The sequence below is a fragment of the Oryzias latipes genome, chromosome 14, assembly GCF_002234675.1.
Source record: "Oryzias latipes chromosome 14, ASM223467v1".
Lineage (NCBI taxonomy): Eukaryota > Metazoa > Chordata > Actinopteri > Beloniformes > Adrianichthyidae > Oryzias > Oryzias latipes.
The window spans coordinates 38,713-64,367 of record NC_019872.2 but is presented as its reverse complement, the minus strand read 5'-3'; the positions used below and the strand labels follow the sequence as shown (position 1 = coordinate 64,367).

The following is a 25,655-nucleotide window of genomic DNA, read 5'->3' as shown; positions in this document are numbered from 1 at the left end:
CCGGAAGTAGGTTTTCATAAAGCCCACGAAGTAGAGGCTTAGAGGCTTGTGTTATTTGCTTCCGTCGACTCTTTCAAATATATGACATAAATACCGTGGATTTTATACAGAGCATGCAGAATCGTTGCGCTGTGCTGACATGCCCCAGCGGCAAAACGGACTTTCAGCCAATGTTCCGGTTCCCTCATGATCAAGAAAGGTAACAAATATTGTGGCGGGGCCTAATCCAGATCGATGTGTGAGACTGAGACAGTTCTGGTTTTCTGCATTCTGTACAGATCATTCATTTTGAGTTTCCTGATTGGGTTTCTTGGTCAACGATGTTTAGATTTAAATCTGGTAAATATGTTTGTCTTGGTATATTAAAAAAAAAACTTCAATTGTAGAACAGGTTTCAAAAGGTACCGCCATACGCGATTGTATGGTAGCGACTGTTCCCCGATGAATTAAAATCGTGGTTTTAACATTTTTTTAGCATTATGAGCGTTGAATAATTGGTTAATTGAATTTTTTAAAGAAGTCATGAAAATAAGTTGTACAAAATTATAGTATTTCGCTGGAGTGTTTTTTTTTTTTTTTTTTTTTTTTTTTTTTTTTTTTTTAAACATATAGGCTAGAGCGGGGGTCGGGAACGTTTTTGGCCGAGAAAGCCTTAAACCCCACATATTAATGTAATTTCGTGAGAACCATGCAATATGTTTAAAACTAAAAATACAAGTGAATGTGAGCATTTTATGTAATTATAACACTTCTAAAGTACAATAAGTCTGTGGATTCTTTTTAATAACATTGTTATTGAGTTTAACTGGGTGGTTGTTGGGTGGCGTTCTAAGTTCCGGAGTTCTTGAACGCATCAAGCAGAGATGCTGATTGGCCCTCAGTTCTGTCGCTCAGCCGATTGTTGATTTTGGACCAATGGAGTTCAGCTATGAGCCGAATAAGGAAATAGGTGGGCTGGTGGTGAGAATATAAAGTTGGGGGGGCGCTCTCGACAGGAGAGATTCAGGAGTTGCTGAATAGGTTTTACGGTGTTGGTTACGGCCTGCAGTAACCACAATAAAGAACTTGAAAGACATTAAGTCTCCGTGCCTCAGTGTGGGAAAGGGACGCTACATTATGATGTTGCTATTAAATGATGAATATTTCTTAGCATTAATGTGACTCTGGTGCTGCATGGTGGTTTTGCTGATGGTCTAGTCTGGTTGATACTTGGTGAGTTTTAGCTTCATGCAGGCATTGAGACTTTCATCCGTTAATTGTGATCGTAGATTTGGTCTTAATGTTCTTTAGATGTGAGAAAGACTGCTCACATGCACACGTGGAGCCAAATATTGTCAGTAAAGCAATACTCACACGGTGCAGTGTGTGGTATGTGACGGGCAGCGTGTTCTACTCAGAGCGCCGCCTCACCTTGCTGCCTGTGCCCACTACCCCTCCCCTTTTCAAAGACGGGAGCCCGCATCTGCCGGGACGGCAATCCACAGGTTTCAACCGTTACAGATTTGGGGATTTGATTTGTTTTTAGGCAAGACAAATGAAACTGTTGAAAATGACAATCAGGGCTCCAGACTAACTTTTTTCACTAGGAGCACAGTGGCCCCTAACTGAAAATTTTAGGGGCACAACCAGAAAATTTAGGGGCGCATACCGTAAATCAACATGCTAACCAAATCTACTAATTTCCACTGTATTACTAATAAATACTTTAATAATAGATGCAGAAATTAAAATGTGATGTTTCAAATTCAGTGTCACATTTTATTCTGCACTTTTGAAGATGCAGGTAAACTGACAAAAGCATCGCTGTCATGACAGTACAAATAAGTAAAGAAAACTGATGGAAATTTATCTTTGTGACACCAAATAGGTGCAGCCAGGATGCACAACAAGCGTGTTTGAGATCACCCAGGTGAACTCAACGCTGCGCAGATCACCTGGTGGGTGACATATATTTTTGTTTTTGCTCCAACATCACCTGTCAATCATCACAAAAATATCGGGAGAAAGGGGTGGGAGCAAGGGGCAAACCTACCCGGACACAGCTGGAAACTGAACTGACTGAAAGCTGCCCTACAGACTACAAAACAATGCATTATGGGACATGTGTCCTGATGGTTTTTGTAGTGGAGTGATTAATTAAAATAATTTAAAATACCAATTCATTAAAAAAGGCTACATACATCACAAAACATTAAAATAATCATAAAATATATAATAACACAGATCACACTAAGGGGGAGAAGAATATTAAAACTAAATTGAATGTTAAGGACAACTCCATCTTCCTGTCCTCCTTTAGTCTCGCTGCAGATTCGCCTTCATCTCACAGCCCCACCCCCCACCCCACCCCACCCCACCCCCGCCCAAACGATCCAGGCGAGCCGCCGGTTCATCTCAAACACGTCTATCGTTTGATTTTCCCCACGTATTTTCAGTGTGTCTAAAACTAATGTTGTTTTTGCTCGAGCGTGTTTAAAGTTCAAGCCCCGTTAGCTGTCACGCATGTAGGTGTGGGATATTTAATCTCCTCAACTGACCCGACTCCCGCGGGACGGGAGCGGTGTGCTGCCGTAACCCGTTTGATGCACCGCCGTAACCGTAACCAAAACCTAAACCTTCCTCCGGGACTGTGCGGCCCAGAGAAAAGTTCAGCACGGACTGCATACACTAGCCGCAGGTGGGAAGAACGAATCAATAGTTCGCTTATTCATAGCTCAGACGCACACATATCAGGTTGTGATGATTCCTTCCCACAGATGTTTACGCGCGCTCGATTATCTCTAGGCCCCTCCCCCTCCACGCATTTAGCCACTCACAGTGGCTTTCCCTATTCTTCTCACACGCAGTGGCCGCCTCACAGACGGGCATCACGCGAGTGTGTGCTCGTGTTTAATGAATATGTGCGCTCGCGTCTCATTGATTATTTCATTGATCATTGACGTGCCCCTTCAACGTTTGATGTATAAAAAAATACAAAGGGTGGGGGAAGCAAATTTACTGCTCGCACATGTGCGACTGGATGTAAAATTCAGTCGCACACTCTCAAATTTTGGTCGCAAAATGCGACCAAATGGTCGCAGTCTGGAGCCCTGACAATTGTCATTGTCACATCTGATCATCTCACCAGAAGGACCTTTTTCTGCAACAAAGCCAGTAAGCTTTATCTGGAGTCACAATCTTCTTTTCCCACAAACAAATAGCAGCCTCCATCCAGAAAGTGTTAATCTTAAATTCTTTTAAATATGTCTCCATCATAAGAAAAATGCTATAAGAACATGTCAAAAAACCAAAACACAATTTTCATTGGAGTAGGTCTTCCAGCACCTGGGGTCAACAGTCCAGAACCACAGAGTGTGGGAAAGGGGTGAAGAGAATTGTGAAATCATGTTGTAACAGATGGGCGAACGATTCTGGTGTAATGTGTGAGAAGAGTGTCAGCAAAAATAAAGGTGTAGAAGACTATTTTGACAACAGCCATGTTGTTGGTTTAGAGACAGTGGCTCTGAGGAAGAGGCAGAGTGACTAGGATGGATAGGGACAGGAATGAATCAATCAGAAAAACGGCTAATGTGTTATTGTTTCATTTTCAGATCGGGGGGGGGGGGGGGGGGGGGTGTGCAGGGAAACAGATTGAAATGATTCGGACTCGTTGAGAAGAACATTCATTCATTATGTTAATAAAAGGATTCTAAGGGTGGAGCTACCAGGAAAGAGTCGCCAATCTGAGGCACTGGAGCCACCTATCCATCCTAGTGTCGGAACTGATGTTATCTGGTTAAAGAAACATTAAAGGTTACTTCTTAGCAATGATTTAACTAATTAGTATCCTTTATGAAGTTATGGCTGAAGTGCTTGTAGACTAGAAAAATAAAAGTGTAAAATCTATATCAAGAGGCTTTGTGAACAACCTCTGAATGCACAGATTACACTTTGGTAACTTTGGTAAAATGTTTGATCTTCTGTAAAGTTTGTTTATAATTTAGAAACGCTTAAAGCATGTACTATCCTATACTGCTAAATAGTCTTTAGTTGCTGTCCAGAAAGAAGTTGCTAAAAAGAATTATTTGGGATCATAAACGAATGAGGTCCAGTCTATATTCAGGTTAACAGCAGTAGCAAAGAGAGGAAAGGTTGACGAGACTTTAAGGTAAACATGGTGTATTAAAAGAAAATGGCATATTTGACTTGCTTAGTTTAAGTTTTTGTTACAGTACATTAGCTTTTGTGGGAGGATCTTATGCTGCTGAGGGTGTCTAATTTATGGTATGGCCCTTTGTCACAATTAAAAAAAAAAACAACTTAGTTTTGAATACATTATATTTCGATATATTCTTGACAAAACGGTTCATTTATATTAAGCATAAAAGTAACAGCATCATAAATGCATTACAGTGTTGTATTTTTCTAAAGGAGAAAACAAGGTTTTAGGGCTTCTCCTGGGTTTTGGTCAGAAAACAATTGTATTGTTGAAAGTTAGAGCGAGTTGGTGTGAGTAAGGGAATGCAAAGGAAAGGATTAAAGGCATTCCTGAAAAAAAGACTCATAATTGTGTTATCTTATGAACTGAGACAATTGCAACAGTAGCCGCGGTTACATGGGCAGAATATCTTGATCGGATCAATGGTCGGGTTGAAATTCACCCGTGCATATGGGATCAGAAAACCTTTTTCCTATTAGAACAAACGTTCCCATGGCTCACACTTTCGGTCGGAATGAATCATTTGGGTATGTGCAGTAGTGTTGAAAACTCTCGGATGAGGAAATAGGTCCCGTTCTAAACAAACAGCTGCCATAGACATTTATTTTATGCAGCAGCTCGGTAAAATACGAGACGATCTTCCAAACGTGCTTTTGTTAATGTCATGAATAGTATGAAGCGCCTGTTCGCTCATGGTTTTATTTAGTCGGTGTGATCAGTGCTCGAAGAAGGGTTAGGACAGGCTATAAACACAGGCTAACAACATTAGCCTGATGGACACAAAATCCAGGACCATAAAACGCTGCAATCTGCATCTTTTTTTTTTTTTTACTTGTCCTGTCCAACAGCTAGGCAGGCAGATGAGAGCTGAGGGCCTCTTGTGTTGGACATATTTTACTTTAACAACATGGGTTATTAATCTTCAGACGAACCAAAGGTATGACTGAATAAACCCCTTTTATAATTGAGGCCAAACTTTATTCATTTCAACCATGTTTGAAAATCTTTGGTGCTGGACCGGACGGAAAAGGAAAGAAGGGAAGAAGAGGGAGGGATGTCAGGGGGGGGGGGGGGGGGGGGGGGGGTGATAGTGAGAGGGGGGGGTAAGACCATGAAGCAGCATAGAGCAGACAGGTTTACTTAGGGCTGCACGATATGAGGAAAACTCGCGATATGCGATATTGGTGATTAATATTGCGATAACGGTATAATTTGCGGTATATAAACAAACAGCAAAACAACCAAAAACATCATTTCCATTTCACTGCAACAGTTTAAAAATTATACTCCAAATGACCCTTGTCGACGTAGGAGGCAAACATCAAACATAAAAGGGCTCATCTGATTGATCAACAACGTAAACGGGTCCCTTCCGATTGGTTAAATGCATAAAGGGATTTATTTCATTTGTTCAATATTTCAAGCTGCCATGAGTTTGTTTTAGCACATTTTAGGTAACCATTTATTGCGATTTTCGCCATTTTTTGCGGTATGCATATTGCACAGCTTGATGTTGCGATAACGATAAATTTGCGGTATATTGTGCAGGCTTAGGTTTACTGGTTGTTTATCATTATGGTACGGTTCAAATGTAGTACAAAAAGGGCGGGGCCTGTTCACACACACTCAAATATTATCAACACACCTGCTAGCTGCAAAAAATGTTCACATGTCAACATGTACACAAAACAGATAGTGTTCACGAACGCATACCTATGCCTTTAAACCAACTAGTGTGAAATCTTTCATTCATTCAATCATGCAAACTATTAGTGCAAAGGTGAGCTAACACCTGTGCTCAGGTGAGTGTTTATGTTCTTCTAAAATGGATGGTGGAGTGTGAAAAGAAAGAGGAGGAGCGCCCAGCCACCCCCACACCCAGACCCCCGCTGCAGCAGCAGCGGCAGCCGGAATTCCCCCAACGCCACACGGGAACAGGCAGGGAACAACCGCCCCCCGGGCGACCAAGACCGCCACCCAGGCCAGGGCCAGCAGGACTGCCGCGAGGCCCCCAGAGCCAGAGAGGAGGGAGGCACGGAGGGAAAGAGAGTGCCGCCCCAGCCCAGCCAGGAAAGCAACCCCCCCGCCGCGCCGGAAGAGCCCAACGCAGGGCCCCACCGGAGAATGACGCCCACAGCCCCAGACGAGCACCCCACCACCACCCAGGAGTTACGGGCATCCCCCCGCCCCAACCCCAGGTACGAGCCAGGACCCCCCAAGGGAGACCCGCTCCGCACTCCAGGCAGCCACCCACCCGGCCCACGGTTGGTCCAGGGAGGAGCAAGGCAGGGGCCCGCCACCCCCGCCCAGGAGGGGGGAACCCCGGGGAAAAAAGGGTGGCCCACAAGGGGTGTTATAAATATGGCCCGACCAGGCTCGGCCATGTTGGAAGTTTGGCGGGGCCCAGCGCTCAGGGGCAAGGACCAGGACCCACCCCCCAGGGACACGAACACCCCCGGCTCAGGTGTAATATGAAGCCCCCCACCGTGCGGAGAGAGCACCGCCGGGCCCAGGGAGCCGGCACCCAAGGGACACGGCCGCCGTCGCCAAGGGGCCCGCACCCCCCACCAGGGAAGGGGTAGGGGACAGATGGACCCAGCTCCCACCTTCCTTGCAAAATGTGTGTGCGTGTATGTGTGTTTGAGAGGGTGTGTGTGTGCATGTGTGTGTGTTTATGTTGGAATGTATATATTGAAGGGGGAGGGGTGTGTGTACTAAGGGGGGTGCAGTTAAAATTGGCGAGTAGGGCACTAAGGGGACATCTCCTGATTACTCACAGTGATGTCCAAGCACCCCCCCTACCAAGGACCCTACATGTCTAAGGTGTAAATAAAACCGAAAGAGGGGGGGCCCACTCCATACGGCAACCATAGGAGGGGGGCCACTGCCAAGTAGCCCCCCCCCCAAGGCGCATCGCAGGCTAGACCCCCCCACCCCCTCACCCTAATATGAGGTTATATGAGGAAAGGGGGTAAGTTGGGGACAGCTGGTAGACTGTCCCCCGGTGGTCAAACAGCTGTCCCCCCCCCCCCCCCCCCCCAGCAAAGGGGCCAGGGCCACCCAGCCCAGGGGCCCCAGCCCAGGGGCCCCACCCCCGGAGGCGCCGACACCCCAGGCCCGGCACCACCCACCCCACACAGAGAGAGAGGAGCCAGAAAACGTTGCCCCCCCCGGAGCAAGCCCAGTACCCCACCCCCAGACGCCGGCCCTAGAGGAGCTCTGGTCAGGCCTTGACGGGACCGAGGAGGCCAACCGGCCGAGGCAACCACTGATTGCTTCAGCGGAGACCCCGACCCGTTAGCCCCCCCGACCCGTACCAATAATGCCCCCTCCCCCCCAGAACACCCCCCCACAGGACAGGGCCGACAAGCCCCCCACCCCAGACCCCACAGCCGAAGCGGATGACACCCAGAGCGACCGGGGGCCCCGAGAGGGTAGTCCCGTCCCAGAGCCAGGGAAGGGCCGATCCCAGCCCCAGGTGCAGATGGGCAGCCCATCCGGCGCCGCTGCCCCCCCCCCCCCCCCCCCCCGAGCAGGGCCCCCCGCCAACCCCCTCCCAGCACAGGCAAAGGGACCACTCCCCCAAGCCAAGCCAGCCCACCCCCCCACCACGCACCCCCACACCCAAGCCCAGAGGACCACGCAGCGCCCCAGCCGGCCCCACCCAGGCACCGGACCCGACCAACGGAGCCCCCACCGCCCCCGCCAGGCACCGGAGGCCCCGACCCCCACCCCAAACCACGGCAGAAGGGCAAGGAGCAGCGACGACCAAGCCCCCCACCCCCTAAGCCATGGTGTTAACCACAGGAGACCAGAGAGACTGAATTCTTTCAAAGTTACTTGAGCTTTGGGCTGACATTTTTTCCAAGCTGATATGATCAAACAGCAGATTTCTGTGTTGACTTATGTTTATATTTTTCTTGTTTTTCCAATTTATTAAAATAGTTTTTTTGGCAATACAAAGAGTTATGAAAATGATAGATGCTAATCCTTCTTCTATATCGATGGCACTCATGTCACCGAGCACACAAAGTGACCGTGAGGCCGTGATTGAAACCTTAAGCCAGACTGATAAATCGGCACATACCTGCTGCCAGAGAGCCTGGACAGGAGTGCAGAACCACAGTGCGTGCATGTAGCTGTCGGGTAGATTATTATCACAGTGTTCGCAAATGTCTGAGTTACTGAGACCCATCTTGAACATCCTCTGTCCAGTGTAGTAAATTCTGTGAAGAGTTTTGAGATGGATTAGCTGCAGATTTGGACTTTTTGTCAGTTTAAAGGTGTTTAGACTGAGTTCTGACCAGAAGCTTTCATCTGTGCTGATGCTCAAATCTGCATCCCATTTTTTTGTTGGAAGGGCAATATTGTTATCTAAATTACATAAAAGTTTGTATATTTTGGAGAGAGTTCTATTCATTGAAAAATTAATCAGAGTGGTAACTACATCTGGTAGCTTTAAATCGTCGTCTTTAAATTTATACTTTTTAGTAATACTTGATTTAAGTTGCTGATATTCCAAGAAGTTATTTATTCCATGTTTGTCTTGAAGTTCCTGGGGAGTTATGAATCTTCTATCAATAATTACGTGCTCTAGTTGTTTTATGCCCCCTGCTTGCCAAGCTGGGAAGTGAATCATTTTTTTGTCAATAAGGATGTCCGGGTTGTTCCAGATGGGTGTCATTTTGCACGGTTGAATTGATGATTTTGATATTTTGAGAAATTTCCCACCAAGCTGTTAAAGTGGCATTTATATTAATGCTTTTGAAACAATCCTGTTTTTTAACTGTTTGGCTAATAAATGGTAGCTGTGACAGGTTGATCTTTCCACATAACGCCTGTTCCAAGTCTAACCATGCGTTGGTTTCTGGATTATTTTTTAACCATTTTAAGATGTATTGTAATCTATTTGCAAGAAAGTATTTGTGGAAGTTAGGTAATTCTAATCCTCCACAGCTTTTTGCAGATTTTAAAGTTTTTAGACTAATTCTTGCAGGTTTGTTGTTCCATAGAAAGCTTGATATGGATGAGTCTAATGTTTTGAACCATTTTAATGGCGGTTGTGTGGGAATCATTGAGAAGAGATAATTAACCTTGGGTAAGATTTTCATTTTAACCGTGGCTACCTTGCCCATAAGGGATAGAGGCAGGTTGGTCCAGCGTGTTAGATCGTCCTGTATGCTTTTCAGTAATGGGGTGAGGTTTAGCTGCACCAGTTCTGATAGTTTGGGGGAAAAGTAGATACCCAGATATTTGATATTTCCTGTTTTAACTGGAATTGTGAGTCTTTGTTCCATATTCCTGTTGAGTGGTAATAAAACAGACTTATTCCAATTAATGGAATAGTCTGATATGGAGGAGAATTCATTTATGATCATTGCTGTTTCATTTACAGAGTGTAAATTCCTTAACCGTAATATGTCATCCGCATAAAGACTAATTTTATGATGGCTGTGTTTGGTTTTTATTCCTATAATGCTCTCATTCTGTCTTATTGCTGCAGCTAAAGGCTCAATGAATATAGCAAAAAGAGAAGGAGAGAGTGGGCATCCCTGTCTGGTTCCTCTTCCAAGAAAAAAACCTGTTTGAAGTCTGTTTATTAGTTCTAACTGATGCATTGGGGTTGTGATATAATATTTTGATCCAATTGATGAATGCTTCTCCAAAACCAAACTTATGGAGGGCGGCAATAAGGAACTTCCAATTTACTCTGTCAAAGGCTTTTTCAGCATCCAGCGATAGTACCGTCATTTCCTGGTTTTCAATGGTGGCAAAGTCTATTATATTAACTAGTCTACGGACATTATCATCCGAGTGTCTGCCTTTGATGAATCCAGTTTGGTCGAAGTGAATTATGTGAGGAGTGATTTTTTCTATTCTCTGTGCTAGTGCTTTGCAGATAATTTTTACATCTGCATTGATTAGAGAAATAGGGCGATAGCTTGAAGGACTAGTGGGATCTTTGTCTGGTTTTAGAAGAAGAATTATGTTGGCTGAGTTCATGTTAGGTGGCATTGGTTGGCTCTCATTAATAGATGTGACCGTTTTATAAAATGTTGGTGCCAGTTGTTCCCAGAATTCTTTATAAAACTCAGCAGGAAAGCCGTTAGGCCCTGGTGCTTTACCATTGGGCATAAGTAACAGAGCTTCATGAAGTTCAGACAGCGAGAGCGGAGAATCTAAGTTTGTGATTTGATCCTCATTTAGCCTGGGTAGGTTTACATTATTAAGAAATGAGTCAATACTTTGCTCTGACGGATTGATCTGCGGTGTGTACAAGTTTTTATAAAAGTTTTCAAATGCGTTATTAATCTTGAACGGGTCATGAGTGACATTTCCTGTTTGGTCCGTAATAGAGGTGATTGATGATTTTTCTCTATTAATTTTAAGCTGATTAGCCAGAAATTTGCCAGATTTATTAGAGTTTTCAAATCTTTCAAGTCGTAGCCTTTGTATTTGAAATTGTGTTTGTTTATTAATGATGTCATTTAACTGCAGCTTTAAATTTTTCAGATCTCCCAGAATGTGTTCCTGTGCAGAAGCAGCATAAGCAGTCTCCAGGGTTTTGATTTTATTTACTAATTTTAATAAATCTGTTTCCTCTTTACGTTTTCTGTGCATTGAATAAGAAATGATTTTCCCTCTCATGACTGCCTATGCTGTTTCCCAAAGAATGCACGGTGGGATGTCTGGAGTATTGTTGAAGTCTAAGAAGGTTGCCCACTCTTTTTTAAAGAATTCAAGAAATTCCTGGTCCTTTAACAGAGACGTATTAAACCTGATTGTTTGAACAGTTTCTAAGGACTGAGCGACATTTATTTCTGCTTCCCCAAACTCGCTGCGTGAGCTGGCGGCTCTCCTGAGTCCTGCAGCCGCCAACCCAGAGCGGCGGGACGGCTCGCAGTCTGAATTCTCCCACACATAACAAAACAAATCTAAAAAACGCACACCGAACAAGCCTCCTCTTCCCATCAGACACGAAGTAATTAATCCAGCTCCTCTGCCCACTCGGGTGCCAGTGGACCGAGTGAGCATCGGGGGGGGGTACGAAGTGCTCCTGCCCCGCATCTCCCCTCGTGAGGGGTGAAAGAGAGGGGAGAGCCAGCGGGGCGAGAGCGGAGCGGCGCTTTGCGCTGGGCCTCCGCAGAGCAGCTGGTCGGTCCCGTATGCGCTCCAAAGCTTTCTCTCAGTGAAACACCGTCTATGCATGACGTAAACCAGAGCAGTAGTGACACACGATCGAAATGACCGTTTACATGTTCCACGATCGGATAAACGATCGGTATAACCCACCTATCTCCATCGGAAAGAAATTCTGATCCGAACGAGTCTGACCGGGGCAGAGTATTCCGAACGGCGCGTTTACATGACGCATTTTCTTTCCGATCAGGCGTTCATTCCGATTACTTTTGCCCGTGTAAACGCAGCTAATGGCCTGCAAAATTGTGTAAATGCACAGATTTTAGGTTAGGTTTGTGTGTGGATAAATGTAAAATTTTTCAAAAGTTTTTGTTAAATGCTGCACGTTTTACTACAGTCAAAAAGAATTCAAATGTTTTTTGTTTGTTTTTTCCAGATCCAGGAGGTGGGTTGAAAAATGCCAGGGAGAAAATCTCATCGGCAAATCCCCAGAGCAGTTGTACAGATACTACAGAATCTGCAAAAGACATTTTGAGACATCTGCATTTGACTGTGTAAGTTCTTAATGGAATGAATGCTACTGTCCAGTAATGTTTTTGTCTTAAAAACGATGAAAACATTTTTTTTGATTAATTGATTAAAGCACAGGTTTTGACCAGGAATTGAATTTCTGTCTTTTTTGCTCTTAACAACATAGTTTTTACACTTTGCATGCTGTGGTTACAGGATGCTGATGGTGCAGTCTTGAAGAAAGATGCCGTACCTACTATTTTTGATGCATCAGTCCCACCTCAAAGCAGCCAGCTGAAGCACAGCAAAGATGTGGTGGGTAATTGAGATTAGCAGTGAGAAGGATGTCTAGCTTCTGACCAGAAGGATTTAAAGAAAAATAACCGACATGAAATATTTTGGGCATATGAGTTGCATTACCTGCAAAAATGTGTGAATGCCAAGGGCAGAAATTAATCACTAAAGAAGCTGAAGCCATTAGCTGCAGATGCTTAGAATCTCAAGGCAAATAGCCTATTGCTAAATTAGTTGAAGTAGGTAAAGTCCCACTCCAGTAGTTTTTTCATCTATTGTAAAAGCGTTCACAGTGCTCTTTAAATACGATAATGCAATTTTTAACCAAAATAAAAGAAACCCGGAGAACAAAATTATTTGAGTCAGATTTTTCTGTGGAACTGCAAATAAGACGCTTCGAAAAGAAAAATATCCAAGCTAAGTGTTTATACCCTGCATGACTGAAACTTGAGCTGGAGTTAGAAAAAAAAATACTATCAAGTGCTGCTGACATTTAGAGAAAAACTGAATGTTGAGGTGGACCGAGAGGGGGGAGGAGGAGAAAATTGAGGAGAGACTGACTGACTGAGGTGGACCACTGATTAGAGGAGGGAAAAAAAAGACTTATGCTAACAGCATCTGAACGGAAGGCCATGATGGAGAAAGGGGCTTACAGATTTAAGGTACCAAAATAAAAAATGATGGTACAAAATATAGTTGGTCACAAAACATATACAAATTCAATGTATAATAAGTAATGACAGCGAGCTGTCTTTGTTTATGTGCAAGAGGTACTTACTGAAACAAATTTACATTAATGGGTACATCTGGTCAAAATAGTGCTATGCACTTTCTTTTTTTTAAAAAGTGACGCTTTCACGCGTGGTGTTTTTCGCGTTGGTGTGCACACTCACATTGGTGCCCTTTGTTTAGTCACGAGGCATTAAACATTGGCGAATATCGTGCGCGAAATTCGTCCTGGTGTGTACGGGCCTTAAGACGCTACTTTTGTCAAACGCTTACAGTCCTGCGGTTTATTCAGTGATGCGGCTAATGTATGGATTTATTTGGCGGCCACCTTGAGCGCTCCTTCAGTAACGGAGCGGAGGCTGAATGCATGATTCAACTCCGAGCAGCAAGCCAATTTGATTTCGACATACCTATAAACAGACAAACAGCATGGACCTACCTTCAGGTCTTAGACACTTCAGTCATGGTTCAACAAAAAGAAACATGCATGCCCAGCCGCATCCCACAATCCCTTGGTACCATTAGACCCAATGTGCACGTGACCGCCACTACAATATGATGCCGCTTTCAAGTTAAAAGCAATGGTTAAAAGCAGTTTGAAAAATTCCACCATCACCAATGGGTTTGGAAAAGCCAGTCAGCCGTGTGACAGAGAGAACAGTGCAAGCTCAGGAGAGAATTTACCTCTGAGTCACAGTGACACTACCCCATTATTAGCAGCTCCGTGATATAGGAGATGATCTTTTAAACATGCTTAAAATCCATAACTGAGGAACCTGTGAACAGAAGTGACGTCCATGCTGTTTGGCAGATGTGGCTATGTTCAAATACATTGGTTGACACAATGTTGACTCCTCCCACAGTGAGACCAAAAGTTGTCTCTAGAGTCAGAGTCAGAATATTCAGTGTCAGGCTGATCGTGTTGGTAACATCATGCGGCTTTCACACTGATGCGGCTTATGTGTGTACGAAGGGAACTTACCTGTTTAAATTGGGTGGATGCGGCCTGTAATTGGGTGTGCTCTATAACCCTGAAATTACGGTAAATCAGACCTGCCTTTTAAATGAATGTCTTAAACACAATATTGTTACGTCATGATAAAAAATTCAAATAGTAGAACAATGTTACTGATACTTATTACTTATAATATCAGAGGAATAAACAACCCAATTAAAAAAAAGCTTGGACAGCTAAAGAAAATGCAATTTTACTCCAAGACTCCTCCCTACTCCAAGAATCTCGTCTTTCAGTTAAAACATCAAAACTGAAGAGATAAGGGGTGGATCCAGTGTACTGTAACTTTCATGGCCAATGCAACAACTGAGGCGCAATTTTGCTTAGCAAATCCTTTTTTTATTTAAAAAAAGCATAGGTACTATCCCTGATCATAGGTTTAGTACAGGGGTCAGCAACCTGCGGCTCTTTCATCCCTGTGCTGCGGCTCTCTGTGGTTTTGTAAAATAAGTATTGCGTTCTGAGATTGTCGCAGTGCCTTAAACACCGTCGGGATGTGCGGGCGGGCAGAAGGAGGAAAGCAGCGTGAACGCGCTGAGGGGGCGTGTCTGCGGCTGTGAACGCGGGCTAGAGTCTGTTGTGGGGAGAAGCCCCTCTGCAGACGGAGGCGTGCTTCAACGTCAATGTGTGCAAACGCATTGAGGCACGGCCACTGTATGTGATTTTTCATCACAGTAAAGGTTGGCATTCAAAAATACTAAGTGTCTCAGCTATATGAAGCTGGTCTGGTTTCTTCAGTAAGTGATGATCTGCTCTATTTGGGAAAAGGTTTTCTCAGTTCTCAGGAGCAAGTTGCTTGTGGATCCGGTTCCAGATGGAATTGTTTTCCTGCAGACTTTGAATTCTCTTTTCATTTGATCGATTAGTGAATTGGTTCCGGATTTTGCTTCTGTTACAAGAGTCACTCATTTCTGTTCGCGGTTGTGTTGATGATGTCTGTTCTAGTCTTCTTGTTGCACCTGGTGCTTTTATTCTATTCATGCGTTGCCCTGCTATGGAAGTGATTCTGTAGCATAATTAAAAATAAAACTCAAAACCAGAAATGCTTTTTCATTTTCAAAATGAAGCTGCATTTTTTGACTCAAAATTAAAATGAAAAAGCAATACTTCAAAATGCCTTTTCCTTTTCTATTTCAACACTGCTTATTCTGTCACTTAATTAAAATGATAAAGACAATAGTATTTGAGATTTGATTTTCAAAAATTTATCTGGTAAATGTGTAGCAAAATTCATTTAGGAATGTCTAATTTGACAATTAAAATAGATTAACAGAAATAATTTTTCATTTTCAAAATGTAACTGCATCAAATGACTCAAAATTTAAATGAAGAAGAAATATTTCAAAATGCTTTTTCATTTTATACTTAAAACCGCTTATTCTGTGTCATAATTAAAACGAAAATGCAAAGAGGGGATTGCATTTGCAGCATTTTCACATCCACCCTGCGAACATTGTCTCAATGTCTGTGTCTCTCAGCAGCCGGACACACGGAGAAAGCAGTGATGTCATCGCCCCGCCTCCTCGCTGCAATTGCTTTTTCGAAATGAATATTGAGGATTGAGAGTACTATAAAATATTTGTAAATAATTTAAGCCTTTTACTCTGTGAAGTGTATATATATACGGTATATGCAGTAAGCACAGGAAACCCCGTCGAAAACATGGTTGGAAGCCACTATCAGTGTTTCACAATGAAGGGAAAGATCTACCATGTTGTTCTAACTTATGTCCTATAAATTGGCTGTATGCAGACTACAAATACAACAAGTACTACAAAAATGCTAAAATAAATCGAGATTAATTAAAGCAGTTCAGACAATATTTATCATAGGTCACCAAACTTACATAAACTAATGACATTAAATGCAAACTCATCAATGTTTCTAAACTTAGATACTGGAAAGGCTTTTGAATGGGCAGAATGGATATGTCTTGAAAGGACACTATCAGAGATGGTATTTGGGAAACTATTTATTTGTTGGTTTAGATGCCAGTACTGCTATTTCTTTTCCTTTCCGCTTTTTCCTTCAGGGGTCACCACAGCGAATCAGTTTCCTCCATCTAACCCTGTCTTCTACATATTCTCCTCTAACATTGGATACCTCCATGTCCTTGTTCACTGCATCCACAAACCTCCTCTTTGGTCTTCCTCTAAACCAGGGGTCGGCAACCGGCAGCTTATTCATCCCTGTGCTGTGGCTCTCTGTGGTTTTGTAAAATAACTATTATATTTTAAGATTGTCGTGATGCCTTTAACACTGTCTGGATGTGCGAGCGGGCAGGAGGAGAAGAACGTGCAGAGGGGGCGTGTCTGCGGCTGTGAATGCCGACCAGAGTTCGTTATGGGATGGAACGTTCTTCTAAAGAGACAGTCAGACTCACTGTTTATGACTCCAGACCCTGCAAAAAACTAACTGCTGCTTCGTAATGAAAAAAAACAAAACTTTATTGAGTTTACCGGATTTTATGAAAAGTTAAAGAAAAAAATAGAAAGGAGTCTGCATCAAAGTGAATTTGTTTCCATCATCTCACTCATCTTAACTCTGGGTGTTTAACAGACGGAAAAGTCTATTCAAGGTTGTGGAAAATGGACAAAAGATCAAAAGAAACATCAGCGTCCAGTTTAGAAAGAAACTCTCACAGGATAAAGGAATGCAGGCGGGGTCCAAAATTAACACTTGCTAGGTGCCAAATAAGACCAAATTTACTGTTGGAGGAGTAAAATTTGGAGCAACATTTGCCTCATGGCTAATTAATGTTGGTTGTTAATTAGCCTAGTCTTGTTAATTATCTTATTCGTGGATTTCATCCAACTCCTTTTGCCTTTCTCATAAACATTCAATGCCTCCGATGCAATGTACACAATCATTTGTCTTTTTTTGTTAAGTTTTATGTGACGCTTAAGCGCCAAACAGAAGAATGTGTCCTTTAGATATGTCCAGCAGCAGCAGCAGTCCCTAGTTGCATTTACATGGACAAAAGTAATTAGAAAGAACGCCTTATCGGAAGAAAAATGCGTCATGTAAACACGCCGTTCGGAATACTCTGCCCCGATCAGACTCGTTCAGATCAAAATTTCTTTCCGATCGAGATAGGTGGGTTATGCCGATTGTTGATCCAATCGTTGTGCATCTAAACAGTTCATTTCAATCGTGGGTCACGATTGAAATGAATCGTAGACCTGGTTTTAGGTCTATGCATGACCTAAAACCAGAGTAGTCTCTGGTTTTAGGTCATGCATAGACGTTTTGCTCCAGAGAATGCTTGGGAGCGCAAACAGGATTTTGAACATGTGCATGTCGTTACGTGATGATCGCTAAATATCCCCAAAAAAAGATAAAGTACCCATTAGTAAAGGTGTTTGTTTTGTTTTTTTATTCTTGATGGCGACTTTTTCCCTAAGTCAAAGTTCGATGAAACTCCAGAGGTAATCGTAGAGTTATGTAGTGTCATGTATGTGAAATTTTCTGAAAATTTCTCGAATAAAAGTTCATTTTTCCAAATTGTGTGAAAATCGCGAAATTGCAGATTTCATCCATCCATCCATCTATCTTCGCTAATTTGGGGCCAGGTTGCGGGGGAACAGTCTAAGCAAAGATACCCATACTTCCCTCGCCACTTCCTCCAGCTCCTCTGGGGGGACCCCGAGGCGTTCCCAGGCCAGCCGAGAGATGTAGTCTCTCCAGCATGTCCTGGGTCTTCCCCGGGACATGCTGCTGGCCTTCGGGGACATGCCCGGAACACCTCCCAAGGGAGGCGTCCAGGAGGCATCCGGACTAGATATCCGAGCCACCTCAACTGGCTCCTTTTGATGTGGAGGAGAAGCGGTTCTACTCCGGGCTCTCCACGGTTGACCGAGCTTCTCACCCTATCTCTAAGGGAGCGCCCAGCCACCCTACGGAGGAAGCTCATTTCAGCTGCTTGTATTCAGGACCTCTTTCTTTCGGTCATGACCCAGAGATAATGACCATAGGTGAGTATTGGAATGAAGATCGGCTGGTAAATTGAGAGCTTTGCTTTTTGGCTCTCTCTTCACCACAATGGACCGATACAGCGACCGCATAACTACGGACGGTGCTCCGATCCCCCTGTCAATCTCACGCTCCGATCTTCCCTCACTTGTGAACAAGACCCCAAGGTATTCAAACACTTCCACCTGGGGTAAGGACACTCCACCCACCGAGAGATGGCAAACTACCTTTCTCCGGTCAAGAACCATGGCCTCAGATTTAGCGGTCCTGACCCTCATCCCAGTCGCTTCACACTCGGCTGCATACCTCCCCAATGCACACTGGAGGTTCCGGCTTGATGAAGCCAACAGGATAACATCTGCAAAGAGCAGAGAGGAAATCCTGTGTTCCCCAAACCAGACCCCCTCCGGCCCCTGGCTGTGCCTAGAATTTCTGTCCACAAAACCTATAAACCGAACCGGTGACAACCGGTTGACTCCTGCCGGAGTCCAACATGCACCAGAAACAAGTCTGACTTACTATGCAAACCAAGCTTTTGCTCCGGTCATACAGACACTGGACAGCCCCCTGTAAGGCTCCCCGGGCCCCATACTCCCAGAGCAACCCCCACAGGGGACAAGGTCGAGCGCCTTCTCCAAATCCACAAAACACATAAGGACTGGGTGAGTTAACTCCCACGAACCCTCCAGCACCCTGAACAGGGTGTAGAGCTGGTCCACTGTTCCACGACCAGGACGGAAACTGCACTGTTGTTCCTGGATCGGACGTCCGACTATCCTCTTCTCTCCTCTCCTCTCCTCTTCAGGAGAGAGGAGAGAAATTGTAGATTTCGGAACAAAATGGCTGCCAAACCTTAGGTCATGTTGCCATCCCGTAATGATTTCAAATCTTTGTTTGGATATCCCCGTTATATCGATTTCATTAGGCGATTCTAAAAATAAATCTGAATTTTTTTCCTTTTTAGCTGAGTCAGCATATTTTTTGCCACTGTTTTTTGTTTACCACGCCCACATTCCTTTATCGATCTTGGAGGGAACGATCTTGAAGGTGGTGTGGCCTAGGGTTGTGCCGATGGACGATACCATCGTCCATCGTGATGGGTGACTGACATCCCGATGGAGAGACACCATCGTGATGCCACGCCCCCGCCACGTTGCGAGTCGACACCATAATCCGCGGTTACATGTGCAAAATATCTTGATGGGATCAATGGTCGGATTAGAATCCAACCGTGTACATGGGCCCAGAAAAACGTTTTCAGAATATAACAAACTTTCACTAAGGTCACACTTTCAGTCGGAATAAATCATTCGCACATGCGCAGTAGGGTTTGACATACCGGAAGAGGATATAACTTCCGCCGAGTGGCTTTTTTTTTTTCAAACTTTATTGAATGTAACAATTCAATACAAAACAATGTTAAACAGCGCCGAGTTGACATGTCAGCTCGGTAATATACGAGACGATCTTCTAAACGTGCTTTTAACAATGTTACGGTTATTATGAAACACCTGCTCGCTCATCATTTGAATTTTAATCCGTGTGGTCAGTGCTTTTTCTGAACGGAGCCAGAAAGAAGCCAGGATCATTATTAGCAGTATGCTAACACGGGCTAACAACATTAGCTTTGGGTGGCGCTGCATCCTGGCTGCACGCAAACATTTGGGAATAACATCAGCCTTTATTTTGTCGGGACACGACTGGAAACACAAATCCACGTGATTTTTTGAACGGTTTCTAAGGACTGAGCGACATTTCTGCCTCACACTGCCGCTGTGTGTGCTGACGATCCGAGCTCTGCTCCGAGACACACACTTTTAGACCCGGTTCTGAGTTCGGTAGCTAGTTCCCCTAGAGCTGCGGGACGGATCGCAGTCCTAAATCTCCCACACATAGCGCTCATGTAACAAAGCACCCCCCCCCCCCCCCCCTTCCCCTCAAACACAAAGCTGTAAGTCCGCGCTCCGCTGGTCCACTTGACTAATTAAGTGCAGGAGCGGACTACTTCTTTTCTATTTTGTTTGTTACTTTTTTGTTAAAGTCACTTCCCTCAGTTTATACTGGATCATCGCGGATGAGTCATTAGTTGGGAAATAAAATAAATAAAGTAATAAAGTAAAATAACGAATAGCAATTATATAAGACAGAAAAATTAAAAATAGCCCCCCCCCACGACGATATCATCGTCCATCCCGATGGTTGACAGCAAACATCGTCAACGGCCAATTTAGGGGACATCGCCCAACCCTAGTGTGGCCGTGCCATAATGATATCAAAACTTCCTTGGAATATCCCCGACATGTGTGTTTTGGTTTCGTAACGCAACAGCAATCCCTGACATCAAGGACCATATTGTTTTCGCAGTTAAAACTATTTCGGCGCATGTCAGTGAAAATGTGACCCCCGCCGCATACCCGAAAAGTCGAAGTGGGCAAACACCTAGGATAAATTGAAAAGGAATTTTCGACACAGTGAATGTCACCACCCCAAGACGATGATATCACGGCGAGCGATCCCGTAAAAAAATGAATGGGCCGAAAATCGCTTATGGGGCCGAAAAAACATTTAAAAATTCAGTTACGAAACCAAAACACACGGTTGGGGATATCGCAAAAAAGTTTTGAAATCATTATGGGACGGCCACATGACCTACAGCTTGGCAGCTCTTTTGTGGCGAACTCTGAGAATTGGCGATTTTTATGTTTTTCCACAATATGGGAAAACAGCATTTTTGTTTGAGCGATTTTCACGAATTTGCACACACTTGCTGCCAGCTTGAGTCTACAAACACCACAGAAGTGTTGTTGACCTTTGACCTTTGGAAAAGGCTGCCATCTTGCATCTTTAAGACGCTGAACAAAACGATGTAACACACAGCAAGATTGATAAAGGAATGTAGTAGGCAAAAAACGTTGGAAAATGTGCTGACTTAGCAAAAACGAAGAAATTCGTAATATTCTTTTGCGAACTGACAAACGAAAACAATATATCCTTGTCGGCGATATCCATAGGAAGTTTTGAATTCATTACGGGATGGCGACATGACCTACGGTTTGGCGGCCATTTTGTGCCAAAATCTACTATATCGACGAGTTTTAGTTTGTATCTGGTACTAAAAGTGATTTTTTTTTTTAATTCAAGATTGGGGGGCCTTCTCCCGAGGTCAAACGTCGACGAAACTCCAGAGATAGTTGTAGAGTTATGCTAGCGGCCGTGTGTATGTAAGGTATTTATGTATTGTGGTACTGAACCATTTCGGAACAGTAATTTTGGTTCGGTTGACGTTTGTACCATTTTGGTACACCCCCCCACCCCCCCCAATTAACTTTGCACCGAGGCGGAACTAATGTTAACCCTGAGTTTCTGGAGAGATGCTATTAGGTGACATACAGGACAGACCAAAAGTTTGGACACACCCACCTTCGCATATTTGAATGAGAAGCTGTGTCCAAACTTTTGGTCTGTACTGTAGGTGACAGTAGGGGTGTGGCGATAACCGCATCACTGCGGTGACGTCATCACCGCATCACAGCACTTTTTTTGTGTGAAAGTTTTTTTTTTTTTTAAAGTTGTCAGATCAAAAGTCAAAGTCAGCTTTATTGTTGATTCTTCACATGTGCGTCACATACAATGAATCAAAATTCCGTTTCTTACTCTCTCATGTCTGTTCAAGAGAAGAAAAAATAAATACATAAATAAATAAAAGGAAAGAAAAGAGACAATTTACAACATTAACTATTAGCTATTTAAGTGCGAGTGCACTTAAAGGGTCGTACACACCGGGACTAATATCGGCGCACGTTATTCGCCAGCGTTTTTCAACAGGTTTTTTTGTGTTCACACCCAAGCAATTTTCGCTGATGATGAGCCGAGTGAACATGCAAATTCATTCCCTGACATGTGGGTAGACCTCTGGGTAAAACCTACATTGGGAAAAGAGTGAGTTTATACCATTAGCTGGCCATTTTACAAATAATTTTCTGAACAACTTACCCTTTAGGATAAAAAAATGACTGCTTCACTTACCTGGGACTCAAGCTGACCAGAAACCCAGAAGAGCTCTTCAAATTAAATTTTACAGAGGCCCTAGAAAAACTTGAGGCTGATATTGGGACCTGGAAATTACTACCCCTTGATCATGATCGGCAGGGTGAATGCAATTAAAATGGTCAGCTTACCTAGGTTACCTTGTATCTATTTCAAAATGTACCAATTTATTTGAATTAGTCTTTTTTCAAAAAAGTGGACTCGATAATACTGCCATTTATTTGGGGCTTACAAAACACACAAAATAGCTAGAGGCTCACCTGGCTCACCTGCAGAAACCCTCTAGAGATGGTGGCCTGAGTCTGCCAGACTTCCGACACTGCTACTGGGCAGTTAACGCCAGGGCTCTCACCTACTGGAAGTGTGAGTATTCTGATGTGGAGACTAATCCTTTATGGGTGCAGCTGGAAGCTAACACTGTAGGAAAGTCTTTACTCCCAGCCCTTTTGTTTTCAAGCTCTTCCCCAATATCCAAAATACACCAACATAACTTTATTCTAAAAAATTCCCTTTGCATCTTACACCAAATAAGAACAGCATGTCAGGCTCCTAGTGACTCAATGCAGGCTCCCATATGCCGAAATCATGTATTTACCCCCAGTCAACAAGATGGAGCATTCACCAAATGGAATTCATTTACATTGCTTAGTTCCAGGTAGAGGATTCCTAAGTCCCATTTCTTTCGTTACCTTCAGGTCAGACACTGTCAGGGAGTGGTGTCCAAGTCTTGTCCTCCCTACTACACACCCCCTCTTTGAGGTCCTCTCACTTCCCCCTGACTTCAAGCGGATCGTATCTAAATTTGTTTCTTGCTTTAAATGCTTTTCAGATGCATATGCTAAAGATATTCGGCCATCTTTGGATGTTCTTTACAAAGTTCCCACTTGCCACAACATATACAGACAGCGCTACAGTTGGGAATGGTAGTGGCCAAAAAGCTAATTCTTCTAAACTGGAAATCAACAACTCGTCCCTCCTTTGAACATTGGTTTGCTGAGATCATAAATGCCATCGGGCTAGACAGGCTGAGGCCCTGCAGATTTGGTTCACAGTATAGACTCAACACTGTTTGGAAACGCTTTCTGCTTTACTACAACATAACTTGAACTACAACACCGAACAACAGGACTACAATTGAAGAGGTGCTGGATCTGGGTTGCAAATGTAATTTGGCATCTCCCTCTCTTGTACAAGTTATATCTGACTGCAACACTTATTTGTGTATTTGTTTATAGATCAGTATGGTAATCGGGTAAGCTTTTTTTATTTTATTTTCCTGAGAGCTAATAGTTCTATTATTTTTTATAGCAGTTCACCTACATTGGTCAATTTTATTTATTTTTATTGTTATTTTTATTTATTTTTATTTATTGTTATATAAAACCAATAAATGCATTTTGCAAGTCATTTTTTTTCTGCCTTTTTTGTATCTAAAAAATACACAAAATGTACCAAACCGAGCCCTATGAAATTCTGAACTGAACTGAATTGAGATTTTAGTGTATTGGTACACCCCTAATATGCATGTACAATATGTATGCATGGCTCGTACGTATGTGATATTTGAGACCTAATGTAACTTCATAATGTCTAATAAAGCCGTTGATTTTTCTGCTTTTTTATAGCCCAAAGATAATGAAATGGAGAAAATGGGGAAGAAAAGTAAGAAGACATTTTCATAATTTGACAAACAACTAAAAGACACTTTCTTTAAAGTATCACTAATGCCTTGTTTTTTGTTTTTGTTTTTTCTCTGTATTTTTTCAGAGGTCAAAACGATGCATGCAGAGACAGGTGTGGAAGACGTCCAGATGGATTTGGAAAAAGATGCAATTAAAACACATCTCGAGCATCTGTTTGAAGTTATTTCCCTTTTTGGACAGCAGGGCATTCCGCCAACAGCCTCTACTGGTAAAACAGATGATGACTTCAAGTCCAACAACTTCAGTTCATTTCTAAAACACCACCTTAACTGTGGAGATCTGGTGTTTAAAGAGCAGTATAATGTGTCAAAAACATTCTACAGCTCTAAAGCACTGCATCAGCTGATCGACGTGTGTGAGAAATATCTACGCAGTAGGGTGATAGAGGAAGTTAAACAGAATGGATATTTTTCCTTGATTACTGATGATCCGGTGAAAATCTCAGGAGAATTGTCCCTTCCTGTTTTTCTCCGTTATGTAGATCATTCTGCACGCCAGCAGGAGAAGTTTGTAGGATTCTTAAACTTTGAAGGAGACAAAGACACTATGGTAGAAAAGATGCTGTCAGAAATCACTGACAAATGGGGTTTAAATCTGGAAAAGTGTATAAGTCAGGCTCACTCTTGCTCAGGGACACATTTCCATCAACTTAAAATGTTCTCTGCCAAGCTCATGGAAAGACATCCTAGGGCAATTGTAACATTTAGATCTACTTGTGGCTTGAACATGTCGTTAGCTAAAAGTATGGCTTTGCCGGGTGTTGGGCTTGTCATGTCCACCTTTGAGAAGATTGAATCTTTCTTCTGTCAGTCACCTTTGCTGCAGGTGGAGTTTGAACATGCACTTTCCATGTTCTATTCAAATAAAGATAAAGTTAACGAACTGAAAGAAATCTGCAGAGGTAGCTGGACAAGAGGAGACAATGCATTTGAGGTGGCTCTGGAAATAATAGAGGCACTTCTGCTTTGTGTGGATAGTGTGCATGACAATGAGGACATGAGGTGGAATGACCAAGCCACACACATTGCCTTAGAGATCTCAAAAGCAATAACTGATTTTGAGTTCATAATGACATTGATAGTGCTGAAAAATGTTTTGGGAGTGACGCAGGCTTTTGGAAAAAACCTTCAAGGAATGGATGCTTATTTGGCTGCAGACAAATTAAAAGGTGTAGTTCAGACCTTAAAGGAAATGTTAGACAACGTGGATGTTTATAATGACTTTTGGACGAATGAGGCTGTCACACTTGCCACAGCAATGGAGATCCAAGTCAGAGTTCCTCGATCTTTCCTGAGGAAGCACCAACCAGAGTCCAGAGTCATTCAAATGCAGAAATACTTCATGGAACATCTGTCCATTCCCATTGTTAACCACATCATTAGTGAAATGACTGGACTTTTCTGTGAGGACCACATTAAGATTTTAAGATGTTTGTCTCTGGTGCCCATGGTCATAGAGCAGTGCAAGTCTTTACAACCTGAAGAAGAAAACTTCCAGATGTTTAGCAATGACATCCCCAATGCAAGCACCCTCTCTGCTGAGCTGCACTGTTGGTGGGTCAAATGGAGTAAAAAAAACAAAGAGTCTTCTCCTTCCAGCCTACATGAAACACTGCAGGTACCAGATGTAAAGTTCTTCCCCAACATGCTTGCGATTCTGAGATTTGTCAGCATTCTGCCCTCTCTGGTCATGGAGGATGGTTGTGATGTAGCATTCAAACGATTCAGAGCCTACATGGAGAACACTCCCGACAAATTTAAATCGAAGAGCCTAGCTTTTTTGAACATAAGCTTTGATGCTGGGTTTGATCTGGATTCAGTTGTTGATTTGTACATGAAAACCTACTGTGACAAACAGGATTACTCGTAGTCTCTCAAATTATAGGTTACATTTTTACATCTCAAATCTAAATAGATTATTGTTGTTGTTTTTTTTTACTGCTTTCGTCCTTTATAAGGTGTAACTAAAACTTACTGTGATGTTGTATTTGGTCATGATGTGTAATTGAAAATTTTTTTACATTATTTTTGTCTTAATTAAATTTGAA

The 25,655-nt window shown here is 43.1% G+C and overlaps 1 protein-coding gene across 1 annotated transcript; it reads left to right on the top strand.

Annotated features, from left to right (window-relative positions):
• On the top strand, nucleotides 1-23,816 carry LOC101164122 (52 kDa repressor of the inhibitor of the protein kinase; the record flags this gene model as incomplete). Its single annotated transcript, XM_020700026.2, has 6 exons — nucleotides 1-199; nucleotides 11,775-11,892; nucleotides 12,065-12,163; nucleotides 23,141-23,157; nucleotides 23,531-23,567; nucleotides 23,673-23,816. Coding segments are annotated over exons 1-6 (501 nt in total), but the record flags the coding sequence as incomplete, so codon positions are not given.
• Between the last annotated feature and the right edge of the window lie 1,839 nt (nucleotides 23,817-25,655).